This window comes from Chaetodon auriga, chromosome 16, assembly GCF_051107435.1.
Source record: "Chaetodon auriga isolate fChaAug3 chromosome 16, fChaAug3.hap1, whole genome shotgun sequence".
Taxonomy (NCBI): domain Eukaryota; kingdom Metazoa; phylum Chordata; class Actinopteri; order Chaetodontiformes; family Chaetodontidae; genus Chaetodon; species Chaetodon auriga.
In genome coordinates this window covers 6,296,922-6,324,276 of record NC_135089.1, presented here as the reverse complement: position 1 = coordinate 6,324,276, position 27,355 = coordinate 6,296,922, and the positions used below count along the sequence as shown (strand labels likewise).

At 44.0% G+C, this 27,355-nt stretch overlaps 1 protein-coding gene across 10 annotated transcripts; it reads left to right on the top strand.

Moving 5' to 3' along the window:
- The first annotated feature begins 555 nt into the window (after positions 1-555).
- On the top strand, positions 556-27,355 carry gpatch8 (G patch domain containing 8). Of its 10 annotated transcripts, XM_076752050.1 has the most exons (11): positions 610-666; positions 4,811-4,888; positions 5,833-5,868; positions 9,663-9,681; positions 12,715-12,787; positions 17,247-17,288; positions 19,680-19,747; positions 21,259-21,345; positions 21,544-21,687; positions 21,803-21,933; positions 22,298-27,355. In XM_076752050.1, the coding sequence occupies exons 7-11, from the start codon at positions 19,721-19,723 to the stop codon at positions 26,139-26,141; spliced, it is 4,233 nt and encodes a 1,410-aa protein (XP_076608165.1). In that variant the 5' UTR covers positions 610-666; positions 4,811-4,888; positions 5,833-5,868; positions 9,663-9,681; positions 12,715-12,787; positions 17,247-17,288; positions 19,680-19,720; the 3' UTR covers positions 26,142-27,355. The 10 variants fall into 10 exon arrangements, with proteins under 10 accessions (XP_076608159.1, XP_076608157.1, XP_076608166.1 ...); XM_076752051.1 differs by lacking the exon at positions 9,663-9,681 and having other exon boundaries at positions 579-666; positions 5,833-5,882; XM_076752052.1 differs by lacking the exon at positions 9,663-9,681 and having other exon boundaries at positions 596-666.

Genomic DNA, 27,355 nt, shown 5'->3' with positions numbered 1-27,355 from the left:
CCTAGTTTGAGTAACTTTGAGAAATGTTCAACATATGAGCACAATATAAAGTAAAAAAAAAAAAATGAAAATCTTTTAAATAGACTTTGAAACGCTGCACCTTTACAAGATAGGGCCACATATTTGCCTATTAAATGCAGGACCTGCATCATTTCACAGTTTACTTTACTGGTGCAAATTTCCAAATAAATTAGCAAATAAGCAAATTAACAAAACCAACCTGTACCTGGTGAAATAGGTACTTTTGAGGTCCCCAGGGGTCTAGAACCCCCAGGCAGTTACCTGCTTTACCCATTGTGTGATCCAGTCTTTCCTAAATCTATTATTTTACTGTCAAAAATTCAGCCCTGTCAGCAAACTCAGATTGTAAACAAACCTAAAGTGAAACCAACTCAAATACAAATCATTTCGGGGCATACAGATTAGGTGAAGTTCTACCCTGCAGTATTGATATGTCTAAAATAAATTCCCATGGGTAACAGTGTAACAACTGGTGGAATTTGTTTCGAAAGGTCGATTCACGCAGACCGAATCGTTCGCGAACTGCACATCGTCACTTCAGCGCGCGTCTGTCGGACACAGACGGAGCGCGAGCAGAGAAGCTGCTGCTGTGTTCAGAAAATGGCCGACAGATTTTCTAGGTTCAACGAAGAACGTGATTTCCAGGTAATGCATGTCGGATTATCGACGATTTGCTGATATTGTACCTTGTCTAGATGCTTTAGTGCATAATCACGGAATAAAACGTCACGGGCGCTTAAGAAATATTACAATCTGCATCGTGCATTTTGGTGTAGATGTCGCTTGCTAGCACTGCAAGCTAGCTAAGCTAACGCTAGTGAATACGTCTAGTACACTGCGGCGCTTTTGAATTTAACTTCCCCTACGTCTCCGTGGCTGCGTGCTATATTTGACTCCTATCATGGGTTATGCATCGAAACGTTATGCATATCACGTAAGCCGCTTAACTGTGCAACAGCAAAATAGATATTGAAGTCCATTTAGTTTGTTAGTGACCTTGGGTAGACTGGTTATTTATCGACATACGCTAACGATGGAGCGCTAGCTAGCAGATAGCTAACTTGTACGCACATTGGGCAATAGTAGCATTAGCAAGAAATGGCTGTCACATTATGACAACTACAATACAACAACCGCAGCTAGTTAGCACGTTGAATTAACATGTTATAGTCAACTGTCCGTTGGTTCAGCAACTTAATGACGTTGAGTTAATTTGCTTCCCATATATCACCACTTTAAAGCTCATGGGGTGCAAGTGTGCGACATGGTTATCGATAGATTTTAGATAAACAGATGTCCTTGGTCACTCATGTACTGTCTGTTTTTCTCCTAATAAAACTGTGTAACGTGGTTTCCTATTGTAAAGGTGACACTCTTTTTTGCTGTTTTAATTGATTTACTTCGTCTTGATTTTTTTTTTTGTATCTACAGTGTAAGTCAAACATGTTTTTCCCTGGAAAACAATTCAGGCTGAAAACACTGAGATGGGAACAAGATATTGATTTGCTTCTCTTGGGTGAAGCATTTAATTAATTATCCTGATAAATCCGTACCTGCTGCACTTTCATAACATTATTTTTGTGGCCTGTTATATCAGGTTGCATATTTAAACTAGTGCCAGAGCAGAATTGCTCAATTTCACAACCTATGTATGAACTGTTTGTCTTTCTCTTGCCTATCTGTGATCTAAGACCGCACCCAGACAAAGCCAAACACAGCATTGCTGAGTAGACCACAAAAAAATGCTTAATCCATATTTGTAGTTTTTATCACTCACTCATCACAGCTGTTTCCTTTCGATCCCTCAGATGGCATTATAATCTCCTGCTTTATCCTGCATCATTCATATGCTTTGTCATCCATATTCTTAAACCAGCTAACAGGTTTTTAATTCTTCGACATAATTATTATTGGCTAATCTATCAGCTAGCTGTATATGTGGAAGATCAGGATTTTTTGGAAATACAATGGGGAGCTGTTGTGCCCAGTTTTGCACAGAAATCCTTATCAAACAGTGTCAGAGCTTATTCCAGGAACCATCTTGTCACATATCACATTGTCCAATGAGAAGAGTGGTCTTGTCATGTTATTGTATGAGCATTGGCATTTCTATAAATGTGAAGATAATTACTAGACAGTAAAGATATTTGGTGCCCATCGTTGCTTTTTCTCATCTGTGTGACCTTGTGAGCTTTTTTTCATCAGTGATTTATGAAGGAAGCAGAGAATTGCTGTATCAACAGTGATGTTCAGGGTCAGAGAAGGGGCTTAGATGAATAATCTGAACAGAAACAACACAGCCACTCTTGCTTACGTTTTGCTGACAGCATTTTGTTTTGTCATTTATGCCCCATTAAAAATATAGCAAGAGTTTTTGAACAAGGAGGTTGACGCCAGAGGTGATCTGGTTTGTTTTGAGGGCTTTTTGCTTAATCAGACACGGGGTCTGTTTAATACTTCCATGGTTTACTTTGTCTGCTTTCGCGATGATGGGAAGAAATAAGCAAATTACCAGACATGCTGGTGAACCCATTACAGGTTTAAGCATTTGTTTGACAAATAGTGAAAATCCTTGTTTTTTCCTCCGTGCCCTCTGTGTTAGTGTCCTGTGGGAACTCCGTGTTCTGCTATTTTGTCAGTTAGAGGTGAATTGCTGTGTGGTCTGAATGAGTCTGTTGAGGGAAGCTCCAGCTCAGCACAGTAGAGCTCTGTGTGTGAGATCTGCTGTGAATGCATTCATATGCTCAGTATTCACAAAGTTTCTCTCTGACTCCATGAACTAAAGCCTGCTGCCAAGCAACACGGCGCAGGAAACACCCACAGATGGTCTACCTAATATCTACAGCACAACCAGTCCAACAGCTATGGCCGCTCTGTTGATTTACGTTGTTGTTAGAGTTTCAGCGTGCAGCTAATCTTGAGTTCCAGAAGCACACCAGGCAATTTATGAGCATCCACAGAGCTGTCTGACGGTAGCTCTCTTTCCCTAATGTGGGGTGGTATGTAGCATCCATTTCACTGTTCACTGTCCGCAGAACAAATGGAAATTTACTCTTGTAATATACATCAGAGGACAAAGCGAAAATCATTGCTGTACAGCATTGTTGTGGTGTTTGTGTACTAGAGTCATGGTGATGAGGAAGCAAGCAGCAGTGAAAATAAGAAGTCATTGTGGTGTGTAGGTGCTGTTAGTGGGGGGTGGGGGTTAGGCCATCAATTTGTGCATTATCAAGTCCTTTGCTCTTGCTCTGCATCTCCACTTCTCATAAAACCCAGCTTACTCATGCTGATGAGGGGTCCTGTTTCAACTGAATTAATGACTGACAGTGTGGCATCAAATCACCTCATTATTATGTGCTGATTTGAGCAGTTGTTTATCTCTGCAAAACCAGATTCCCCTAGAGGATGTGAGGAGTAAAGCCTCTTGCATGGCCCAGCCCATGTTAGCATTGTCTTTTTACAGCAGCATTTGCTGCACAGCTCTGGAGCTGTAGAAGATTTTCAGCATCCTTACGATGTACAAAGTCCTCAGTGATAGAAAGGCAAAGTAAATATCCTACTGTGCATCCTCCATCCCTCAAATAGACATAAACAGAGTAAATAAAAACCCCAAAATGGCTTATATTTTGTGTGTACTTCCATTAGGTTTAGTTGTCTACGCATGTCATATTTCCAGTAGCTGCAAGCAACTAGTAAACACAATCATGCTCTGGACTATTTTTGGAATCCATCAGTTTTCTGCATTTGTGAAGGACGGGAGAAAACTGACTCACAAACATGACCTTCTTCTCTCCTCTGCTGCTGAAGAGAGGAAGCCATCTGTCTCAGGGCAGAAACTGCTCTATAAACAAACTCCTTTTGGTTGGGGTATCAAGCCAGCAACTCACTCTGTGTCCCGGCGAGGGTGTGGACTTAAGCAAGCCTTCCTTCACTTCTGTCACTGCTGGAATAAATGTATATATTTTTTGCTTTCATTTTTCCTTTTTGGCCAAGATGTGGCATGATGAAGCAAACGTATCTACTGCAGGGATGTATTGGATGACAAAAAAACATAATCATCACTTGTAGACGTTTCTTGCAAAGCTAAATCAACCCAGGCCTGGTTGAGTTGCTGACCTGAGCTTGGCTCTTTGTGATCACACTATCTTGTGCTGTGGATAACATTTTCCAGTCCTATTATTCAGTTTGTGTGACTGACTATTATTCAGTGTGAATGACTGTTATTCAGTGCTAATGACAGGCAGTAGGCATGCTTCCTTGCACAGCGCTGTCTCATTGTTTTGAAAACACAGAGATGAAGATAGACTTGTTGTCTTGCTCTAAAATATTGATTTTGATAGCATAAACTCGTGTTTAGTGATGGATTCTTCCTCAGTAACTCTGACTCTGTGATTGCGACCAATTAGGACTGCAGCGATTAATTATTGTATATCAATCTGCTGATTATGTTATCAGTTAATGACTTCTATAAAATGTCAGAAAATGGTGAAGAATGTCCATTCCAATTTTCTGAATGTCTTCAGAGTGCTTGTTTTGTCCAACCAAGACTGAAAATACACAAAAATATTCTGTTTGCTATTACATAAGGCCCGGGACAAACAGCAACTAAGTCCAACTAGGATACAGTCTGGATCTCACAAATATTATGCATTTTATTTTACTATTATTATTATTATGTTTTCATTTCATTATTTTTCTGTCAGTGAACTTCATTATTTAAGCTTTACCACCAATCAATTAGGACTGAATTACATATTTCTAAAAGCTTTCAAATGTGTGTGTCACTCAGGGTGGGAATCACTTTGACCAGTATGAAGAGGGCCAGTTGGAGCTGGAGCAGGCGTCCCTGGACAAGCCCATCGAATCGGTAAGGCTGCATCTATCATCCTGCACCATTGGACCAGCTGTGAGAGTGGATGATTGGTCCAGGGAGGAATAAGAACCACACCTTTTTACTCCATCCATTCTGTCCATGTAGATGCATCCACTGTTTTCTTGAACACACTTCTGCCACCTAACCTGTAGAATCACTTGTCTCATGTCCATTAATACCCTTTAAGTACCTCCCACTTCCCATGTCCTCTGCCTACTCCATTCCCTGTGTGACAGTTAAAATGATTATGTATATGCTAGAGCTTCCTGTTTTATGTAGAGCTTACAGATAAACGTTTGATTTTTGTATCAGTCTCCCATTAGTCATTGTTAGTCATCTTAGCACTGTGAGATGAGGTGACTCTGAAAGCATGGAGTGGATAAAGCACTGTCACTAAGGTCTGCTTTATAAATACTTCAGCTGTTCATCCATTTTAAACTCATTCAGTGGAAATTCCATATTTGATAATGACAGATTTTATTCTGGATGCTGGATTTATCTGTTCTGAGTGAGGTTGCTATACAGACCGCCATAGTTCTGTTATACTTATATAATCCATTGGTGATTTATCTATTCAGCTGCTGTGATTTAACATGTATTCAGAGGGATGTTATCATAAATTAAAACATCTTAAATAAGAACAAACTGGGTTTCAGAACAGCCTGACTGGGCTGATTAGACAGTTACGTTGATTACATGTCTGATTACTTTGCAGTGGCTCAAGTTTGTCTGCTAATGCAAAGCAGGCAGTGCTTATTCCACTCCATTTAGCAGACAAGAGAGAGCACATTAGATGGTGTGAATGGCTACATTTGTGTTTGAGTGAGTGTGTTTCTTGTGTAGCTTTAGAATTTATGTGTTAGTGTATAGTGTTTGTGTCTATAGGACAGTTATCTTATTGTACACAACTTGGGGTGTTCGACATTTCTCTCCTGCAGCGAATTGGCCCCTATTAGCTAAGCAGCAATGATCCGGTTTGTATTTGCACGCTCTGCTTTCTTACTCCTATCTTTAGGGTCCTTGTAACGCTTCTCTGACTGTCTTTTTCTCTCTATCTTTCTCTCTGTTTCACTACTGTCACACTCTACATCTATTCTCTCTCTACCTCTCTCGCTCCCTCCCTACTACACAGTGATTCGGTGTACAGTACCCTCTGTCATTCTGTGCTGGCATGGTGCTTGTGCAACTGGGACTGCATTTTTCGCTGAAGAGGCACATAGATAATAGCGCAGGCAGCTCTCTTCTTTCTGTCTTTCCCAGCCTCTCCATCCCCTCCTCTGTCTCTGAAGCACTGTGGTGAGCAGGCCCAAACTCCCCTACTTTCACAGTGTCAGTCACCTCTCCTCCACATTATGGATGTGCTTTGTGAGCCAGCTCGATAGGATCAGCAGTGAGGTATAGATCAAAATGGTGTAGCTGTTGTTTTTCCACCCTGAAACAGATGTACTGAATATTGGTGTATGCAAATTTTCAGTTGTCAGCCATGTTAATTAATCAATAGTTGATTAATCATTATCTTATAAGATAAAAAAGGCAAGTTTTCCTCAGTGAAAGCTATATTTAACCAATTGACATGAGTTTTTGCAGGTAAGTAAATTAGACATCTGAGTCATAAATAAACATGTCAGTTCTTAATATCTTCGATAAAACAGTGTAACAGCCCAAAGAATGGTTTCCTAAGAAGCACTGAACTATTTGAAGTTACCGGATTTTCTGGTGGACACAAATTAGGTGAGACTAAACAATCAGGGCACTTAAAAAAATCTGCCCCATTTTTATATCACTGAAAAGCGCTCAAGGCTACGAGTGAACATTACCGGGCCTGCGTCTTTAAGTTTTTAAGCAGCTGCAGAGAGAATCCAGTTCTCCTCACTGACCATGATGACATTCATATGTCCTGCTTGAATGGAAAAACACCATTTACATATTTTTTTTATTGCCTCCCACACGGTATCAAAGTCGTTGTAGCCTTAACTTGTGTTTTCTATTGTTAGAATCCAGTGATCCAAGAACATTAAAATGTATTAATTTAATACATTTTTCTATGTGTGACGTGGTTTCTCACAGGCACACAAACGTTCCACTGTGTGTGGGTTGTGGAGAGGGAGAAAAGAAAGGGAGAGAGGTGGCCTGCTCACCTGGCTTGAGTGGCTCTTGTGCTCCTGCGCTATTATTTGTGGAGGGGTGCTGAGGGCTGCGCTGCAGCATCACACAGTTCTTCACACATCTGTGGAATAAGCAGCCACATCAGAGGTGCTGTCAGCTGTCACTTAGTCTCCAATAATAACACTTGCGCACCTGACATATTCTCTTTGGAAAATGCATGCTCAAAGAAGAAGGTGGCAGACTTTTTAATCAAATGACAAGTAACCATGAAAGTTTGCCAACAATTGAAACTGTTAATCCTGAAAATGATTATAGAGGATTTGGTCACACCTGTCGCTCCGTCAGGTGCGTTTTCATAATCCAAATGACATATTTCCTGTTTGAAAGGACAAGCTTACCAACACATGAGGCAAATGCCTCACAGCATCTGTTAAAATATCAATGGAAGACGAGGAGAAATTTATCTACACCTGTTTTGCCTCAAAAAAGACCTGCAGACAGGTGCAATCTACAGTGCACTTAAATCGAGAACTACAGCATTACTTTAAATGTTAAACTCATAGACGAGCATACCGCATGTAACCATGTTAGGTACACCGGTCAGTCCCTGCCTGGCGGTTGGATTTGTGGCAGCTGTCCACCAGTTTTCCATCCTGGAGCTGTTACTGAATGCTTCAGCCCAGCTTCTCGGAGCCCCTCCCCAGCCACTTATTGTGTGTGATCTATAGGTAGCTAGAGGTCTGTGGTACTTTATTGGGATCTTTTTTCTCTTTCTGTCTTTCCCCTTTGGTCTTTGCTCTTTCTCTCTAACATTGTTTTTGCATTGCATGTGTTAACTTGGTAGCATTCCAGTACTATTTTCTCTCAACACTCTGTCCTAATCACTACTACAATTTTCCTCCCAGACTCATTCCTCCCACATCTCCTGCCCCTTCCAGTCCCTCCAACCTACCCTCCTCCCCTGACCTGACCCTGTCCCAGAGCGATATGCAGTGGGCAGCCTCAGAGCCACAGAAACCACACACATACACCGGAAATCTAAGAAACACATGTTTACAGGCCACAGGAAGATTGCTTGATCTGTTTGTGTATTTCTTTTTATCCAAGGTATAATCATTACTAATACTCTCTAATACAGATACTGAGGCCCAACAGAAACAGAACAGAAAAGAGAAATTTTAGGTATTAGCGTATCAGCCGTTACTGAATAATGAAGTGTGAAGCCTGTTGCATTGAATCCAGACATTATTTGGCACAGCACTGTTGGATCTGTTAGGTGGGAAGAAGAACACAAGAAAAGGTGGCACCAAATCCTTTTTGCAAATCCTGACCTGCATTTTTTTTACAACACTGGAAAGTCTTTATTTAGCATTGGACTTAACTCAGTGAGCAGCAGCGTTGATGGGTCATTGCTGAGGCCATCCAATGTTTCTTTAAAAGTCAGCAATGGAATAAGAGTAGAGATAAAAAAAAAGGAACTGAAAAATAGCCAAAATTTGGCTTTTTGGCTGTAAACCAGTCTTTCCACCTTACTTCAAACTCAGTGGAAATGTGAGTGTTACAGTCACGTTCAAAGACGTTGGAGAACCCGTCAAACTCTGGCCGTCAGAGGTTTTAGCTTACCTACACTCTGATAAACTTCCAGTTGATGAATTGGGCCTTCAGAATTCAGAGGTAAGTATTCATTTTTGAATTATTATATTTAAACATTTATATTAATTGGACTCTGCTTCTCTGTCATTTTCCCCATCAGTTAATGAAATCTGTAATCCCCTCAATCTGACACACATACACCTGCCTCAATTTTCTGGGAAGTAGACGCCCTCTGCTTTAGTTGTTTGGGTCTTCGGTGCACTGAGACATTTGCTTCCATTTAGTCACACCTGCAGTCGCTAAGGCTGACCAGAAATGTACAGAGCACCAAATACAAGGGTTTGTGAAGAGCAGCAGACAGCAGGCCCTGTCCACCACTGGCACTTGCCAAAAGACATTCCTCAGGGACATGACAGAGGATGATGAGTAACTGCAGCAGCCCACTTGGCTTTTTACAAGACAGATCCCTAAAGGGTCTGTCTCAGATTGTGCAAAATCTCAGATCTGTTCAGAGCGGTCATCCAGGGTAAATTACATAAGATATGTGGTTTGCGTTTATTTAAGTTGACTCACTTACGTGGATTGAAATGACGTTTCCGTGTTACATCCTCCTTGGTAATCTTAACCAGAGCCAATTCTTACACCCTCACAGGGACACTCAAACACATCCATATTGTGCACACACAAATGGCCGCATAGACAGAAGCAATAGATCCCTAAATACTCTGAGGTCTCTAGGTGGGGTCCCCTGCATATCACTTCCCTGACCCACATCTTTTGCCTTGCACTGTGCCGATGACAGCGCAGTGCACACTTGTAAAAAAACACCCCCTCTTGTAGATCTCTTTTCTCGTTTGGATAACATTTTCTATTTTTCTTTCTCCTGTATTAACAGTCAGTTGGTGGATTTATTGACATGCCTACCTTTTCTGTTTGTATACAGTATTATGTTTGTTTAAAAGCAGAGAGAGATTTGCATTTTTAAGAACTAGAGAAGCTAGCAGAATTGCAGTTGAAAGCGTTTGGCCGGTTTCTTACGTTGTGTCACGTGTGACTGTTTTTTTGACAGCCCAGTATTTTAAAGCCAGGTTCGTATGGAAATGCCTTCACTCCACTTGCACTGCTGTTGGACTCGCCGTCGTTGCTTTCATCCGTCTGTCTGTCTATTCTTTTGGTGCACTCATCTGTTTTTCAACACGCAGTCTGCACCTCATCTCCGCCCTCTAACCTTTGCTGAGCCCATTTTGAACTAATATCTTTATTAGTGTCAGCGTTTGCGACTGGTGCCTCATCCAGCCTGCCCTTCTTATTTTTATTTCATTTTTAGATTTCATGGGAAAAAAAACTAAACAACATATGCAGCTAAGACTCCTCTGAGGTGATCAAAAAAATCAGCTAATAGTGATGGTGAAGAGGCTGAGCAGGCGGCACGTTTAGGTTTAGGGTGCATTTTATTTTTCTGTCTTGCTCCAAGCCTCATAGATCAGCTAATCCCCAAATCAATATAAATGTTCATGTGTCGAGTGTTACTGCACAATAATTCTGCGGTAAGGGACAGAAGCATACCCAATGTCGATTGGAGGGGAGGTGTTCACTGCAGCATATTCTGCAGTGTTTTCCTACACTGTGGAGTCAGGGGACTTGTTATCCTCCAGGGAGGAGGCAACATACTCAATCAGCCAATGCAGCCTCTAATTGTGTGCATCTCATGGCATGTCCAGGAACTGGGACATTTTATATAAGGTGAAAGCATGTTAATGTAGCCTTAAATGTCCTAGTTATAATACAGGCAGGCTGTCTCCAGTTCTCTTCCCACCACGTGAGGCCCAGCACAGATTCCTCTCTTATCTCATCCCACAGCGGAAGGGATCCGACAGTCACGGAGAGTCAGCGCAGTAGAACAGCTCATACGCCCATGAAATGGAGGGGAAAATACCAAACCCTAACAGAAACAGGAAGTGGAGCAGTTCAGCTTCTCTCTTGGGTATTCGAGGCAAACCTCAGCCTGATGTTTTGAGTATATTTATTCTAGTTGTGATAGTAAAGTTCACAATTCTACAGCTTCTTTCAGAAATATTAAATAGGGCAAAGGAAGGCAACAGTTTGCTCTGAAATACCAACAGTGGTTGACAAAAAGATGACACCAAATGACACCTTGTGGGCGGAGATGCAGTGTGTGCTGTGTGTGTGACTACCACTCCCCTTCACATGCACTAATCCATACATGCCCAGCTCACCTCCACCACCCTAGAAGCTCACCTCCATCATGGCTCAGCCTGCTCTGTTCTGCCCCCTGACCTGACCTCCTCTTTTTTTGTCAAAGAGAACTAATTGAGCCCTGTTGAGCCATCACCTTCCTCTTTGTGCCTGATCCACCTGAGACTAACACAGTTGGAGTTTCGTTAACCCCGCCATCCACCCCCAGCCCGCCCCACCCCTCTGTATGTGTACCATTCACAGTGCGCTACTAACACCGACGATCCTTTTTGTTAAAACTTTTTAACAAAAAGCTGCATGCAGTTTTGTTCCAACCCCTTCACTTTCTGTTTGTGAAAGTTGATGTAAATCTCTTTGTGATTATAAATATCCTTTTTTTGTTTGGTTTGTATGGTTTTTTTGTTTTGTTTTGTTTTGTTTTTTGGTAGAATGCAGCACTCTGGTGAATGTTAGACAAGCTTGGAATAGTTATAATCACAACAGAAAAACACTGCTTATTAAGAACTCTCATTGTTTCCTGTTTATTTGTGCTTGAGGATGTACTGTAGTGTGTAGTGGTGGGATGGTCTTGCATTTCACTTAATGTCTTTTCTTGCTGACCCATACTAGTGATATATTGGTCTCAGACATGCACATTTGGCCCAATAGTGTGCTAGGAATTCCTGTTGTGTATGTTCTCATACTCCTCTCTAGCCTCTTTGATTCATTATCACTTGCCTGATCTTCTCCACATATGTACTTCGTGGTAGCATTAAAAGAAAAGCAGAAAAATAATAATTTGTAGTGAGTTTCCTCACTGCAGTTGCATACCTATGGGGTCCACTGTGAAAATTGTGTCTCAGCTTGTTGTAAAGCCACTTTAAGTACTTTTTATGCTAGCTGAAAACTACCTTGCAGGTAATCTATTCTACAAAGTAAAGACTGGTGCTATCGATGAGAAATTAGAGGCATGCCAATAGCTTAACTTTCTATTAATGATTTAAGTGTGAACATGCTTGGGACCAGACCATTGATAACAGACCAGAGATGCTGGAGGTGTCCAAAAAACATGCACAATAGCCATTTCTAGTACATCTAACGGGGGCACACAATGTCTCCCTCTCTTCACCTGCACACCCACATACCCCCTCACACGTGCATATTCTGTCCACCCTGGGCCTTGTAATGGTAATCCAAGGCCCACTAGCTCCACTTCTGTCTCTTCCTCTTGCTATATTTTTTGTGACAGCTGCATATGTTTCATGGTGCTCCCCTTTGTCATGGTTAAGGAATCACAGCAAGCTTGGAGTTTCTGGTCTTTGTTTTGTTAATGCAAGATTTCCATACCTGTTCTGTGTCACTTTTCTTTGTGTACTAAGATCTTGCTTTGTAGTGGTTCATATATGTATGTGTGTGATACATATATTGCCCTCTCCTTCCTCCTCCTCCTCCTCTTAACTTCAGTTAGCGGATGTGGCTTGATGTGTTATCTTTATCATCCAAAAACATAGAAATGCTCATATCCAATTTCTTTGCCTTTAAAAAAAAAAAATAAATAAACAAAAAAAGGGTTTTAAACTGCACTCCTACTGTAGGAGGGTAACCTGTAGTTTACAGGCTACACATAGCCTCATGTATTCATCATAGTGGAAAACCTACCCTTCCTCTCAGTCTCCCACCCTCTATCCCCCCTCCCACCCCCAACCGCCCTTACCACTCCTTGTGCTGGAAGACACTGATGTTACACGCTGTAGGTGATGTGGATGACGATGATGATGATGGTGGTGGTGGTTGTGCTAATGATGATAGCGTGATCTGAGTGTTTTTGTTTTATTTTGTTTGTTTTTTGACCAGTGCCCTCGGGGAAAAGCTCCTCTTATTATTGGAATATTTTTGGTTTTTTTCTCCTCTCTTCTCTCTGCTAGGATAACATCGGGCACCGGCTGCTTCAGAAACATGGCTGGAAGTTGGGACAAGGCCTTGGCAAAACCATGCAGGGTAAGGACTCACTCTTCTACACACCTGTGTTCACTGTATGCTGGTGGCACTTAGCCACGAACCTGTCATTTTCTTTCCCCTCACATCTCTAGGTTATTTTGTTTTGTTTTTTGTATCAGCAAATTTTCTTTTCTCTTCACATTCTTTCTCTGATCTTTTGCTGGGTAAAATTGATTTTTATTGAAACAAACGTCATTCCAGTTGTTCCTGTAGCTCATGGTGCTGTTCCTCGAACTTGACGAGGGGCCAGAATGTTCCCGAGGCCTTTGAAAGGATGAGGGCAGGGACCCTTGGGGTTGGGAGATGGAAATGAAGTGTTTATTTGTCTTTGCATTATGCACTTAGTTTAAAGCAGTTCAGATTAAAGTGGCCTTTTTTCCCCCCTTCAAAATCACAGTTGAATTGTGTACAGTTTCGTTCACACCCAGTTGTTTTTGCCAACCAGCTTTGAGAAAAAGTGGTCATGGACTGTTGATGTGCCTGCACTCAAGTCTTGTACCTTCTCCAGATCTTTCTCTGAACCCTTGGTTAAAAACAAAACACCCTCTAGTCTGCTTTCAATGCCAGGTTTTTATCTTGCTTAGTGGAGCTAAATACTACTTTTGAAACATAGGCGTGTATTTCCTTTCGGGTTTGTGCTGAACAAGTAATGATGAAGAGCACATGGTTGACTCTGAAAGCACTAACCAGCAAAAATGTTAGCCAGAACTCTATCACACATGGCTGCCTTTGCTGGGATGTAAAGCGTTTTACAGGCAAAAGACTTTATTGGGCCTCGCCTGTGTCAGTTGTATTTACAATTACAGATGAGGCCCCTGTGGGGATGAAATTGGTCCCAATCCAGAACCAAGGTACAAAAGATGGCCTGGATCTGAGAGTCTGTTTGGAGTGTTTGAAGTTTTTACTGGGGTCTGTGTAATATTCACTGTTGAAAATCTGTAAACATCGTGTGCGCACGAGTTGTTTTCTCTTTTGAGATAGAGCATTGTTGACTTCAGTGCAGCGAAAGCTATACCATGAAAAGCTGCGTAAGCTCTGCGCATTGAATTAATTCTGCAGGCTGTAGAAAGCTTTCAACTAGAAAGCTGCATTAAGGAGGTTTACTTTCTGGAGACAACTGTAATTGGATGGCCTAGTTGATATTGACCTGCTGTAAGAGGGAGCAGGCTGAACAGAGCTAGTGTTTGGGTTGGTCTTGGCTAACATCAGCGCCTCATTAGCTCAACCCTGCTGTGCTCATAGGCTCATTGGCTCAGAGGCAGTGGCGCAGAGCCCTGGCATGTTTCCACCAAGCCTTTTCCTGTCTCCTCACCCTGTTTCCTCTCCTCATCAGTATCTTTATTCTCTCTGTCCTTATTACTTTAACTCTCTTCATAGCCTCACCCTTCCCAGCGCTTTCTCCAAAGAGGATGATGTATAGCATTGTCTGTGAGTGATGTCATCACTGGCAGGCCAATGAATCCTTGTAGTCTGCTAAGAATGGAGCTTTCCCCCCACAGAATTTCTGGCGTTTAGTTTTCTCTACCTCCCTCTACCATGTTCGCTTCTATCCTGTCAGTCCATACCATTTTCACCTCAGATCAACCAGTTACATTTCTGTATAACGCTCATGCAGTCATTTTTGGCCACTCCATTTCTCTTAGTCGCTCAATTGCAACTCTTGCTCAAGTGCATTACTCTCCCTGTAAACCCAGCAGGAACATGGGCTCAGTGTCAGCATTTTAATGAGAAACACATCTCATTCTGCTAAATGGAGTCTCAAGCACATGCCCAAACTATGGATAAGTTACAGGGGGTTACGCACAGCTAGCAAAGCAAGTGAGTTTCTTGAATTCAAATGTTATGTGCTCAGACTTTATTCGACTTTGTTTATTTGTCGGCAGCATAGTTAGATTTTTGCCTTCCTTGTATTTATGGTTCTTGTAATGAGATTTTCAGTTGTCTGACAACAGACACAGGAAGTGAATTTCTTGCTTGGCTGTATCGAAACATACAATAGTGTATAAATGCTCATTCAAGAGTAACCTGGCTGTGTGTGTTCTTACTTTAAGGGGGAGGGGGAGAAAAAAAGTACCCCCTTTCCTCTGTTCTGGTGTTTTAATCTGGTTTGAGTCATTTTAAATGATGATTCTGTGGAAATAGTGTAACAGGCAGGTATCGTTGTAGTCACTTGTATCTTTATATCTGCTGACACCGATGTGCGTCTGGTTTAAGAACCACAGTGTGTCGTGGGTTGACATTTGGACATTAAATGCTGATTGCATGTATTGGTGAGACACCCAGATGTGATGACTGGCTGTCGAGCTGCGTCGCGCCTGCTCTAGCACCTCTTGTTCATGTACATATATGGCCTTGGTTTCCCATGTCACCTCGTAGGTATTCTCAGCCTGGCCAGGGACCAGAGCAGACCAGGACGTTGCTCCATTCTGGGCAGGTTGACAAGTATATGAAGAGTAACAACACAGCAGTAATTTTTGAGCCTTGGTGTTCATCATTGTTTATCTCTATCTGGCCTTGAACAGCTGAATAGCATTGCATTTGATGTGATATGGATGTGAGCTTTGTGTGGAGGAGAGAACAGTTGCAGGGGCTGACTGTGCTCTTGTTTTTGCCGCTGGCACCACTGACGTGTGGTTATGTAAGCATCCTGCTTTGTGGGCAGATGAGACTGCGGCAAAGTGTGTCCAGTTGTTGTGTGCTAATGCACTTAGGAGTAGACTCACACCACAGTTGCATCCTTGCATCTCATTGAAGTCTGCTGGATAATCATGATAATCTTCCTCTCCTTTCCTGTCCTCCTTGCCAGAAGAGAAGGTTTTTGAATTTTGAAGTGAAAACATTGTGTCCCCTTTTTAAGTTTTTCACTGTATTGACTTTGTTCTTATTCTTCTTTTGTCCTTTTTGCCCCTTTTTAGGTAAGGTTTGTTGGATCCCCTCTGTATGTCAGTATGTGTGTGTGTGTGGGTGTGTTTTTCTTTCTCCCACTCTGCAGTTGACCTCAATGTAACACCCCTTTTACAGTGTACCGTAGGCTAATGGCCACTGTCAGCTTCCTCCTCTTTGCTTCATAATCACTAAACCTTAATTTCAATCTGCACAAGTGTAAAGTGCTTTGATTTGAACAAAGAAAGAACAAAAATCCATTTGAAATCAAGATAGATTTAGGAAGCCATGATTCCATCACATCCCTTAGAATCATCATCTCCACATATGTTAGATTTTTTTTTTCTCTTTGAGTTTCCGTTGCTGCTGTCGGGTATCTGATTGGCTGTAACCACGGCTCAGACTTTGAATGGCTTGCAGAGTAGACAAGTTTTCCCCCCTCTGCTTGTTTGCCTGTTTCTACCTCCAAACCTGTGAAACTCGTGTGTGTGTGTGTGTGGTCATTATGTGGGGCTGAGATGTATGTGTGAGTGTGTCTGTTACTGACCGGGCCATAGAGTCAACTTACAGGGAAAACCTCACCACCCTTCTACACCCCGAATGTCTCTGTCCTCGAGGTTACACGCTCCCGTCCTCCCCCTGTTTCTTTGCCCCTCCTGCACAGCATGTTTGTCCCAGAGGTGCACTCCTGCCTGCCTCAAACTGTCACACTCACCTGGGGCTTTAAGCAGTGTTGGAGGTAACATGCTGAACTACTACTTTCACATGACAGAGTGAAATTGAAACACTCCAGATGGGCGCACAATTCACATTTTTAAGTGTACTTTGGTAATGCTGCTGCTACATAGCAATGCAGGACCCACTCTAAGCACTGCTCAAAGCCTTGCTGGCTCTTTCCTCAGGTACATTCTATGTGTGTCATGTGTTCACTTGTTCCGGGGTCAAGCACATCCCAAAACAAGCTTGCTGGATGTAAGCTAGCGAGAAAATAAAAGAAGCTCAGGGAGATTTGCTAACTGGGCTGACAAGCGTCTGCAAGGCAAAAAGCTCAAAGGGGGAAAATGGTGGTCGTCCCTAGAGGCATCCGTCACTTCAGACCAGATATCTGACCAGAGTCAGTCCAAAAGTAGATGTTACTTACTTTTGATTCACAGCTTTTGTTGGACAAACTGCTTCCTTTTTTCCTTCACCTGTCGCAGTTAATATGCCATCAGGCTGTTTTTTTAATCATTCCCTCACTTAGTACAGCTCCTCCAAAATACAGGGTTTTTTTGTACTTTATAAGGGGTGGTAGTTTGGGACCTGGGGGGCGTATTCTGGTTGAGAGAGCAAGATGACGCCAGGCTAGGGGCCTGGGGACTGGGACAAGTGGTTGGGAGAGCGTGGTGAGAGGAAATCCCTGTAAGCATCTAGCCCTGAGTGAAGGGATGAGGGGGGTGGGGGCGGGGGGTGACACACTGATGCCCCTCTGGTATTAAACCCCCCCTAAACCCCACAACCACACTCCCAACCCCACCCTCCCTTCTCTATGTGCCTCAATCTTCCTGCTTAACCAATTGGTGTTTCTTTTTTACAGCGATTTGATCCTGCCCATGTTGTGCTGATGGTAAACTTAGTGGTAAATGTTATTTTATCCCCCAATTGAATTTTTTGATTTATTTTGTTTTGATTTCTCCCATTTCTTTTTGTTTTCCTCTCATCAGAGCACCAATGCTACATAGGCTTTCAATTCTCTCTGTATTAGTCCTCATTCTGCTGCTTGTATATTATCATGCATATGTATTACTCTTAGAACATTGTCATTTTGTTTGTTTTCAGTTTTTTAAACCTTGTGATTCACACCCTGTGATTTAGATGCACATTGTTTTTGTCTGGTCCCTTTCTTTTCCACTGGAATGGGTACTGTGGAAGTATTGTCACTGTGTTTTAAGATTGGTGATAGTTTGGGATGACTGTAATTGTTCATTAATCTTTAATTGTGCCCCTGGCTTGTGACTCCTTTCAGACAGACCACTGCAGTGGCTGGCTAACAGACCAATCCCTTTTATGGTTTCACTTCACCACCACTGTTGGGCAAAGAGCACAAACACATGTCTATCACTAGATAATCTTGTAATCTAGTCCTCTCCTCTCACTTCCTCGGTGGAATCAGGCCTCCACAATCATCCGGTCAGACTTAGGTTTTCAGCTAAAAGCCCACCCAGCTGCCAGACACTGCAGTGGGACTGAGAGTCCAGGCAGGCCATTATGTGTTACAGTGCACATGCATCTATGATTTCAGAATTAATATGTCATTGGGCTGTGATGACTAAATTATTCAATGAAAGCACGGGAATGGCACAGACATTTACAACTAATGCTCTTACCTTCCTCTGCCCAGAGAGGTAAGAATGTGCCAGGAAGTAGCCCCATTTAAAGTGCGAGCTCATGACATTATTAGCCAATTATACATGTTGTCTCTGGGCTCTTTTTGGCTGGATAAATCCACTGTATCAGCCTTCGGTTTTTTCTTTGTACCAGAGAAAACCCTTGATTTTTAGTCAAATCTCTAAGGAATTTAACCTACCTGCCCTACTTGGTGCAATGAAATTTTCATGATACATACTCAAACCAAATGTTGTAGTTCTTTCATATGCCCAATGGTATACAGACAATTGATTCATGGGGAAAAAAAGTTAAATATGTGGGAGGAAAAAAACTGAAACCAAACTGAATTGATAATCACTATCAGTAAGATCGATTATTGTATCTGGCTGGCAACAGGAGCAGCAGACTAGTCCAAATTGTTTTTATGCCTTTTGTGTTGAGATTCCCCTATCTATCTATCTATATCTATCTATCTATCTATCTATCTGTCTATCTATCTATCTGTCTATCTGTCTATCTGTCTGTCTGTCCTCCCCTTCCTTCTCCTCCTCCCCATACCCATGTTTTAACAGGTAAGTATCCCCATCCCTTGCACTGTCACCATGGCGTTACCTGGCCTGTGACGTCACTCTGCTGTAGTTCAGTGCTTGTGTCCTTTTTTAATTTTACTCTTGTCTTTCTCTCTGCTTTGTTTGGCTGATTATGAGTGGATTAAGCAATTCTGTGTCAATCTCCAAAGTAGTTTTGATTTTTATATATTTAATGTTTCATTCTATTTTTTTTTTGTTTTGTTCTTTTGTTTTTCTTTGGTTGTCTTTGGTTTGTTTATTTTTCTACAGTTAATTTCCTTCCGATCTAGCTCTTTTCACAGCTTACGTAACGTAGCTTAAGTAGACAGAGGAAAATAATCTTTCAGCTCCAGTCGTGGAGAGGAAGGGGGCCTGGAACAAGGGAACGGATTTGGACTTGAGGACAGTGACAGGGGCTTGAGAGGGTCAGCCAGCCTGCAGACGTTTCAGAAAGAGCTGATGCAATAGGCCTAGATAATATGGGGAGGCTTTGTTCCCCTCATGGAGGATGTCGCAGTGGCAGCAGCTGCGCAGGCCTGTTGCGCCTCCCTACACACAAACACACCCCACAGCCCCTCAAGCTGTAGCGTCCTTGATAAACTTGGCATTCTGGTTTAACAGGACTGCAGCAGTGTACACGTGGAGAAGGGGTGTTGGGGCTTCAACTACACTGACAAGATATGGAAATAGATTGGCTTAAAGCTGGCAGTGTTTTTCCTGAACTTCATCTCTCTTTAGTAAGATATAGTGCTGAACAACTCCGATGCCCTTGACTTCATTTAATTCACAAGGAAAACAGTAATTGCAGCTAATTTGACTCATTCAAAATACAAAGGAGCAGCCAGGTCAAATGTGACAGGAAGGCGAGATAAATTGGTCCATACTTTGTGGCTGCAGTAAGCTGTGAGAATGGCTGGTGTTTGGTTCACTGTAGCTTTCTGGTCTCTTTGCACTTCAAGGCAAAATTCTCTAACCCCAGCACCCTATGCTCTAAAAGCAGGCTGTCTCCGAGCTGGCCCTCCGTCCCAGTCTCAAATGCTCACCTCGTCCTCTCTCTGTCTCTTTTCCCTCAGGACGCACGGACCCTGTGCCCATCATCCTCAAATATGATGTCATGGGGATGGGACGAATGGAGATGGAGGTAAGATGCTGTTTCTTTTATCCCCCATCACATGCTCTTAATGAGGACATAGTCGAAAGCACCAGGCTGTTTTTAAATGCGCTAGTTGCTTTTGACATGTCTGCTCTGAACTTTAATCGTAGAGAAGACCACTTCTTGGTTGACCTCTCACCACCGTAAACAGTAACCTTACTTTGCTGCAATGAAGTGAAGGCGCTACACAAGGTGACAGACCAGCTTTAGTAAAGCTTAAAACCTTTTTTAAAACTCTGTCCTCGGTTTCAGCACTCACTGCTGATGTCGAAACGGTCTCTTGAAGAATCACTGTGTGCTTCACATACATTTCCGTGGCAGAAAACCCTTACATGAGCCAAAGAGCAGCGTGCACAGTGCCAAGATTCAGCTGGAGTCATGTAAAGCTCAGCAGCATTGGACTGTTAAGCAGCGAAAACATTCTCTGAAATTATCAATCGCGCTTCAGCAACTGGCAGTCTGTCAGACAGATCTGAGGGCAGCGGATGCCAGGAGAGCATTAACGGAACGAATGAATAGGTGCCAAAAGCAAATTGGTAGGTGGAGAAAGATTCATAGGGTTAGGCCCACTGAATGCTACAACACTCGGTGACATACTACTACAATCCTGTGTAATGTCTTTGTGGTGACTGCTTCAGCATGACAGTGATCCAGAGCACAAAACACACTGTCCATGCAAAAGTGATCAAGGTGTTTGTGAAAGATCTTGTGCCCAGAGTCCAGATTTCAACCCCATTAAACAGCTTTCAGATGGGCCGGCCATAAAACAGAAAACAGTGTGATACAGTAACATCAGTTGCCTCAGATGCTTCAAATCTGCTGCCTCAGAATGCTGCTGATGATATCAGGATTTCAGTTCCTGCTGTAAATTGTATTTGACCCTCACAATTTTGTTTGCATGTCATTCATCAGCCGTAAGGAGGATTTATGCTTCCATGTTGATGTGTTCCTACAATCCATCGTGTCCTTACTGTTAGTCCCACTGAAATTGCTTTTTTTCCTGCTGCGTACGTATCTGCTCTGCAAATGTGTCCTGTGTTCTCTCTGATTTAAAAAAAAAAAAAAAAAAAAGAAAGAAAAGAAAAGAAAGAAAAAATCAGAGGCCATAAAGGAGAAAATTGTATTTCATATCTTTTTTTCCCATGATGGCAGCCCCTAGTTTTACATTAATTTGATGGAATACTGTTGTATATCTGTCTACGCAGATGGAGATCATCCATTGGAGCATTTCTGATATTTCTCTGAATACAAAACTATTAACAGTACATTTAAAAAGCACGTTGACATAGACTCCAAAAAGGATGGCTAAATGCCATTTCAGTTAATGTCACCATCAAGCAAAACTAATCGACCAGTTGTAGCCCAGATGTGCCAACAGCATTATCTGCTCGTCCACACATGTATGAAGTACATGAATGGCATGAAAGATGAGTCTGAACTGCTCTTCAGGAGTATTTTGTTTTCAGTGAGTGCTGTAACTGCTGTGTCTGTCCTCTCAGCTGGACTATGCAGAGGACGCTACAGAGAAGAGAAGAGTGCTTGAAGTGGAAAAGGAGGACACAGAAGAACTGCGGCAAAAATACAAGGTGAGGTCCTTCAGTCTTGTGCCATTCTGATCATTTGTACTGGTTTTATATTGGCTGGGCTGCTGCTGTGAGTACATCTAAAAGTGGAAGGAAACAGAAGATGAGTACTCCAGTTAATTAAGTCATTTTTTTCTACTCTTTGAACACAGTCTAAGATTCATTCGCTCATTTCCCTTGTGTGCTGCCTATCAACAATAGGACCAGATGGAAAAGGAGAAAGCCATTGCAAAGGCTCTGGAAGACCTGAGAGCCAATTTCTACTGTGAACTATGTGACAAGCAGTACACTAAACACCAGGAATTTGATAACCACATTAACTCTTATGACCACGCTCACAAGCAGGTACGTGTGATTATCCGTTCTTGTACTCTTGATGGAGATCTGTTTGGTGTTGACTGTTTATTCAGTGAGATCCTGATGTGCTTTGTTTATCCCTGTCTTGCTTTGTTTAATGCAGAGGCTTAAAGAGCTGAAGCAGAGAGAGTTTGCTCGTAACGTGTCATCACGTTCCCGCAAGGGTGGAAAGAAGCAAGAAAAGATGCTGCGCCGATTGCATGAGCTGGCTGAGCAGAGGAAACAACAGGACCGGTAAGAATTCATTCCCGCAGTGCCCTCTGCTGGCCGGATTTCAAAGCATATCAATTGGTGGTGCAGTTGCATGTCTGTTGTGTTGTGAAAGATCATTGTGTGACCTGTTGGGTCAAACGAAGCCCATATCTTAAAATATTTTGTCTTGTTTGGAGGACATTTTGCCCAAAATGAAGACAGATACTATAACAGCCTCTTAATTCCTTTTTTTAGTTGATAAACCTGAATTCTGATACTGAAGACTATCAGAACCACATCAAGCATGTGTTTGTGCTGTTAAATTGTCACTGAAATAATATCTGGTATGTCTTCAGTTGCAAAAAGTTGTTCCACATTGCATTGTTCTGGTGCTTTTGTGTTTCAGTACTCCAGGAAGTGGACCTATGTTCAAAACCACCACAGTGGCTGTGGATGGCGAGAAGGCAGACGATGGGGACAGCATGACTCCTGAGAACGCTACTTTGTCAGACGGTGCCCTGGAAGGATCACCGATAGATAAAACTGGGCAAGCCTCCCCAAAGCCAGGGCCAACCATCAGCTTCTCTCTGGGGAAGAATACCTCCTCTTCCCCAACTCCAAGTGGTGCATCCAAAGTCAGTGTGTCCTTCTCTTTTGCCAAGAAAGCCCCAGTAAAGCTGGAGACAGCAGCAGCAGTGTTTGCTGATCATGGAGAGGAGGCTATGGAGGAAGAGGAGGGCCAGGAGGGAGAGAAGGCAGGAGGGCAGGAGGAGATGTCTGGCTGCACAGACAGCCCTAAGGGAGGTGAAGGAGGAGGAGGAATAGGAGAAGGAGGAGAAGGCATTAACATGGCAGGGACGGAAGAGGTGCAGCAACCTGATGACGGAGGCTCTTTAGCCTCCACTCTCAACAAACTGAAGATGATGATGAAAAAAGAGGAGGGATATTCTGGACAGGAGCCTCAGTACTATCACTATGTCCCTCCAGCTCACTGTCGGGTGAAGCCTCACTTCCAGTTTTTGCTGTTTATGAAGGCCACTGATCAGTGTCAGAGCAAAGAAGAGGAAGACGAGGAAGACGGGCAGGAGGAGAAAAGGGTTGAGGATAGTTCTGGACAGCCAGAGCCCAACGTTACAGAGTGTAAGCCTGAAAAAGAACACAGTAATGTCACCTCAACCCCTGAACCAGAGCCAGCTTCTCAGTCACCTATAGTCAAGACAGAGGATGTCTCTTCATGTGCAGCAGATACAGCTTCCATGGTGTCCACTTCCCCCACACAAAAAGCCGAGAGCGCACTGGACACTATAGATTCCAACACTGGTCCTAAAATCCCCACAGGCCCCTTCTTCCCAGTCCTGAGCAAAGATGAGAGCACTACACTGCAGTGGCCGTCTGAGCTCCTTGAATTTACAAAAGCTCAGCCTTCTCTGTCTTACAGCTGTAATCCCCTCTACTTTGACTTCAAGCTGTCCCGCAACAAAGGATTGCGTGGAGGGAAAGCAGCAAAGTCCCCTAAACCTTGTGAAGAGTCTGGTGACAAGGGACAAGAGATGGCCACCTCAACAGCTGAAGTAGACACTACTACTAAACCTGGCACCAGCACTGACAAAGATAAGCCAATGATGAAGGGAGAGGCCGGGCAGTCAGAAGGTGATGAGCAAAAGCCTGCGATTGGCAGCAGTAGTGCAAAGAAAAAAAAGAAGAAGAAGAAGCATAAGAAGTCTGCAAAGCACTCAAAACGCAAAGGAAAAGAAAAAGCAAAAGAAGATGCGGAGGGAGAGAATGTGGTAACGCAAGAGAAGCCCAAAAAGAAGAAAAAACACAAACGGAAGAAGAGCAAAAACAAGGCTCCGGATCAAGATGAGGCAACAGGTGATGAAAAGGCTAAACCAAAGTCAGAAGATAAAGCTGTTGCTTCCTCTGCTCAGGCAACAACTGGAGGGGCAGGGGCTACAGGAAGTACAGGGGCAGAACCGGGCAAGAGGAAGCGTGCTACGAAGGAAGTGCCTTGTAAGTCTGGAGCAGAGGAAGGAGGAGCCGGAAAAGGTGCTGACAAGGCCAACTCCTCAGAGGAGCACAGTGGCACCAAGCGACAAAAGACTGACTCCAGTGCACCTCAAAGTGCCTCCTGCTCCACCTCAGCCCAAAAGAGTCCTGGGCCTGGTAGACCTCCCAGCAGCGAGAGTGAAGATGAAGGGGGCACTAAGACTCAGCGGTCACGTCATCATAGGTCAAGTCCTCGGGAACAACGGCGCCACCATAGTGATGAATCAGGGCGGTCCTGCAGCCGTTCTTCAAGACGGGGGGAAAGACGAGGCAGCAGTCGTCGGCGCCATCGTGGCCAAACCTCCCGTAGTCACTCTTACTCCAGCAGCTCTGAGCGCTCCTCAGCAGGCAGCAGCGCCTACAGCCACCGTAGCCGCAGCTACTCAGACAGCTACAGCGACTACAGCACGGAGGGTCGTAGACGGAGGCACTCCAAACGTTCGACAGACTCTGAGTACGAGCGGAGGGGAAGCCGAGGTCGTAGACGATCCAGGAGACATCAGTACTCCTCTTCCTCTTCAGATGACTCCCGCTCACGTTCACACAGCTACAGCCGCAGGAAGAGGCACCGGAGGCACCACAGGAGCAGCTCCAGAAGCTCTAGCAGCTGGAGCCGCAGCACCAGTGCAAGATCCTGGAGGCACAGCTACAGCCGTAGCCACAGCTCTGCAAGCCGCTCCTCCAGCTCCACCAAAGGCTCCCCACGTAGACGAGCCCCCAGGAGTCGAGGCGACACTGACACACACCGCAGAGACTTTAACCGCTCTCGTATCTACCGCTCCCAGTCTCCACGTTCATCTTCATCAAGAGGCCTTAACCGCAACACCCATTCATCCAGCTCACAGTCACTGAGGCCAGGGGGGTCCCGAGATGCAGGGGAGCAGAAAAACAGCCTTACTGCACGCCAGCTGCTGGAGAAGGTTCAGTCTAAAAAAAGCTCTGATGATTCGGTCACTGGAACAAAATCTGGGATTAAGATTAAGGACCCGCCACAGGGATACTTTGGTCCCAAACTACCGCCGACCCTGGGAAGCAAAGCCATGCTGCCCCTTTTTGGTAAACTGCAGGCCGGGAAGAAACCAGTGATCCCCCTAACAAGACCTGACGAGGGGGAGAAATCAGGAGGCGGGAAGGGCTCTGAGGCTGAGGCAGAGGTTATCCTGGTAGAGCCTATTAGGGAGTTCCCCCCTCCACCTCCACCTCCTGCTCCACCAGTCCAGAAGGTTGAGGAGGCCCCACAGACCACAGTGGTGCAAGAGGAGACACAGCAACCCACTACAGAAGCCCAGGTGCACCAAGAACCCCGGCCGCTGTTTGAGCAGGATCCTTCCATGATGATACCACAGTATCAAGGAGAACCAGGACAGGATCCTTCTCAGAACCCCCTGATGGAGTCGCTCATGCCAGAAATGCAGCAGCAGCAGCCTCAAATGCATGCATACCCCGCTTACCCACCACCCAACCTGGAGGAGGATGGCATGGAGGCGGAGGAGGATGGACTGGCTCCATTGGAGAGTCAGCCCATTACGTTCACACCAGAAGAGATGGAGAAATACAGTAAGCTGCAACAGGCTGCACAGCAGCACATCCAGCAGCAGCTTTTGGCCAAGCAAGTTAAGACGTTTCCATCTGCCGCTGCAGCTGCAGCCGCCGCTGCAGCTGCTGCCAACTTGGCCCCAGCTCCCCCTCCCCCAGCCCTGCAGCAGATCCACATTCAGCAGCCCACTGTGTCTGTAGCCTCCGGCACGTCGATCACCACAGTGCAACACGCCATTCTGCAGCACCACGCTGCCACTGCTGCAGCCATGGGCATCCACCCAGCGCATCCACACCACCCACACCCTGCACATGCACAGTTGGCCCAGGTACACCACATTCCCCAGCACCACCTTACCCCCATCTCTTTGTCTCCTTTGGGCCCCTCCCTCGGTCACTCTCTGGGACACTCACTAGGACACGCTGGGCTGATTCCTGCCCACCCAACAGCCTTCCTCTCTGGTCAGCCCATACATATTATCCCAGCTTCTGCACTTCACCACACCCCTTTAGCGCTCCACCATGTACCCCATACAGCCCTCTACCCCACACTTTTCACACCCCGGCCCTCACAGGCTGCTGCAGCAGCAGCTCTTCAACTCCACCCCCTGTTACACCCTATTTTCTCAGGGCAGGACCTCCAGCACCCTCCTAATCACGGCTCTTGAGTAATGATGCAAGTGAAGGAGTGAAGTCACAGCACCCAACCACTGGAAGAAAGACTGAACCTAACCGGCCTGGTTTAGGGGTTTAAAGATGAAGTCTTTGCAACACCATGCAGGCAGTGAGACAGGAAGCTGTCATTAAACCGCCATTTTACTGGCCTACACAGTGCAGTAAGTTGTAGCCACAAAGTGGTGCTGCCTGTGTTCGGTTCGAAATTGACACTAACATTTTCTTCTGGCTCATGTGAGTTTTTTTTTCCTCCTGTTTTGCCCTGAATTTTTAAAACAGGGTGTAGATTTACAGAGACTTCCTCAAGACATTGGTTTATAGTCCAGCTTGAGGTATGTTAACACCACCCATTTGTTTTTGAACGATGAGTCAGAGCAACCACTGGAGATGCTCTTTGTTATCCACATAAAAATATTATTCTCCTGTTTTTTGCTAATTTTGGCAACCAGTCAGACGTAATAGCTGACACTAAGCAGTCACGTTGGGAGGAGTGGTGGTGTTCTGCAGAGGAACAGCTTCGATTGTGTAATGTAATGTTCAGAGACAAACTTTCATGATTACTGATATTCTGTTTATGTTCACATATGACTACTTGCTCTCAAATAATTTGTAATGCAGTAACCTGTACATATATCAGTGTGTAATGTGAAGAATCCCACCAATGATGACCATATGACATTACAGCTATGGTGTCCAAATCGGTATGACATTGTCACATAAGGACCCCCCTCTCTGAGTGAGGGGAAATGTGATGAAGGGGGTTTAACATCCCTGATGCTCTGAGGCAAAGCTCATGTTCCCTGTGGTGAGGGTACACCTGAATGAATTGCACTGAAACCTGTACATCGAGATGGTGCGTTTGCATCATGTAACAATAAGATTGTAGTATACTGCAATAATTGTATTTTTCTGTTTTTAAATTATTTTCCAGAATGCTCTTCAAAAGAAGGGCTGTTTTGCTTTTGTGTAATTTTGTAAATAAAACTGCTGTAGATTAACCTATTAACATTCTAGAGGTTTGAGGCTGGCATTGGAAAGAGCAGAGCGAGCAGGTGGATGGGAGGAGGACATGCGTTTTATCAAAGTTGTTTCTAAATTACCCCGGCTAAGACGGGCTGGGATGGCAAAGGAATAGTCATCTGTCAAACAGTAGCAACTCTGTATTTTTTAAAAACTTACTGTTTCAGCAAATAAAATCTTGAGTTTA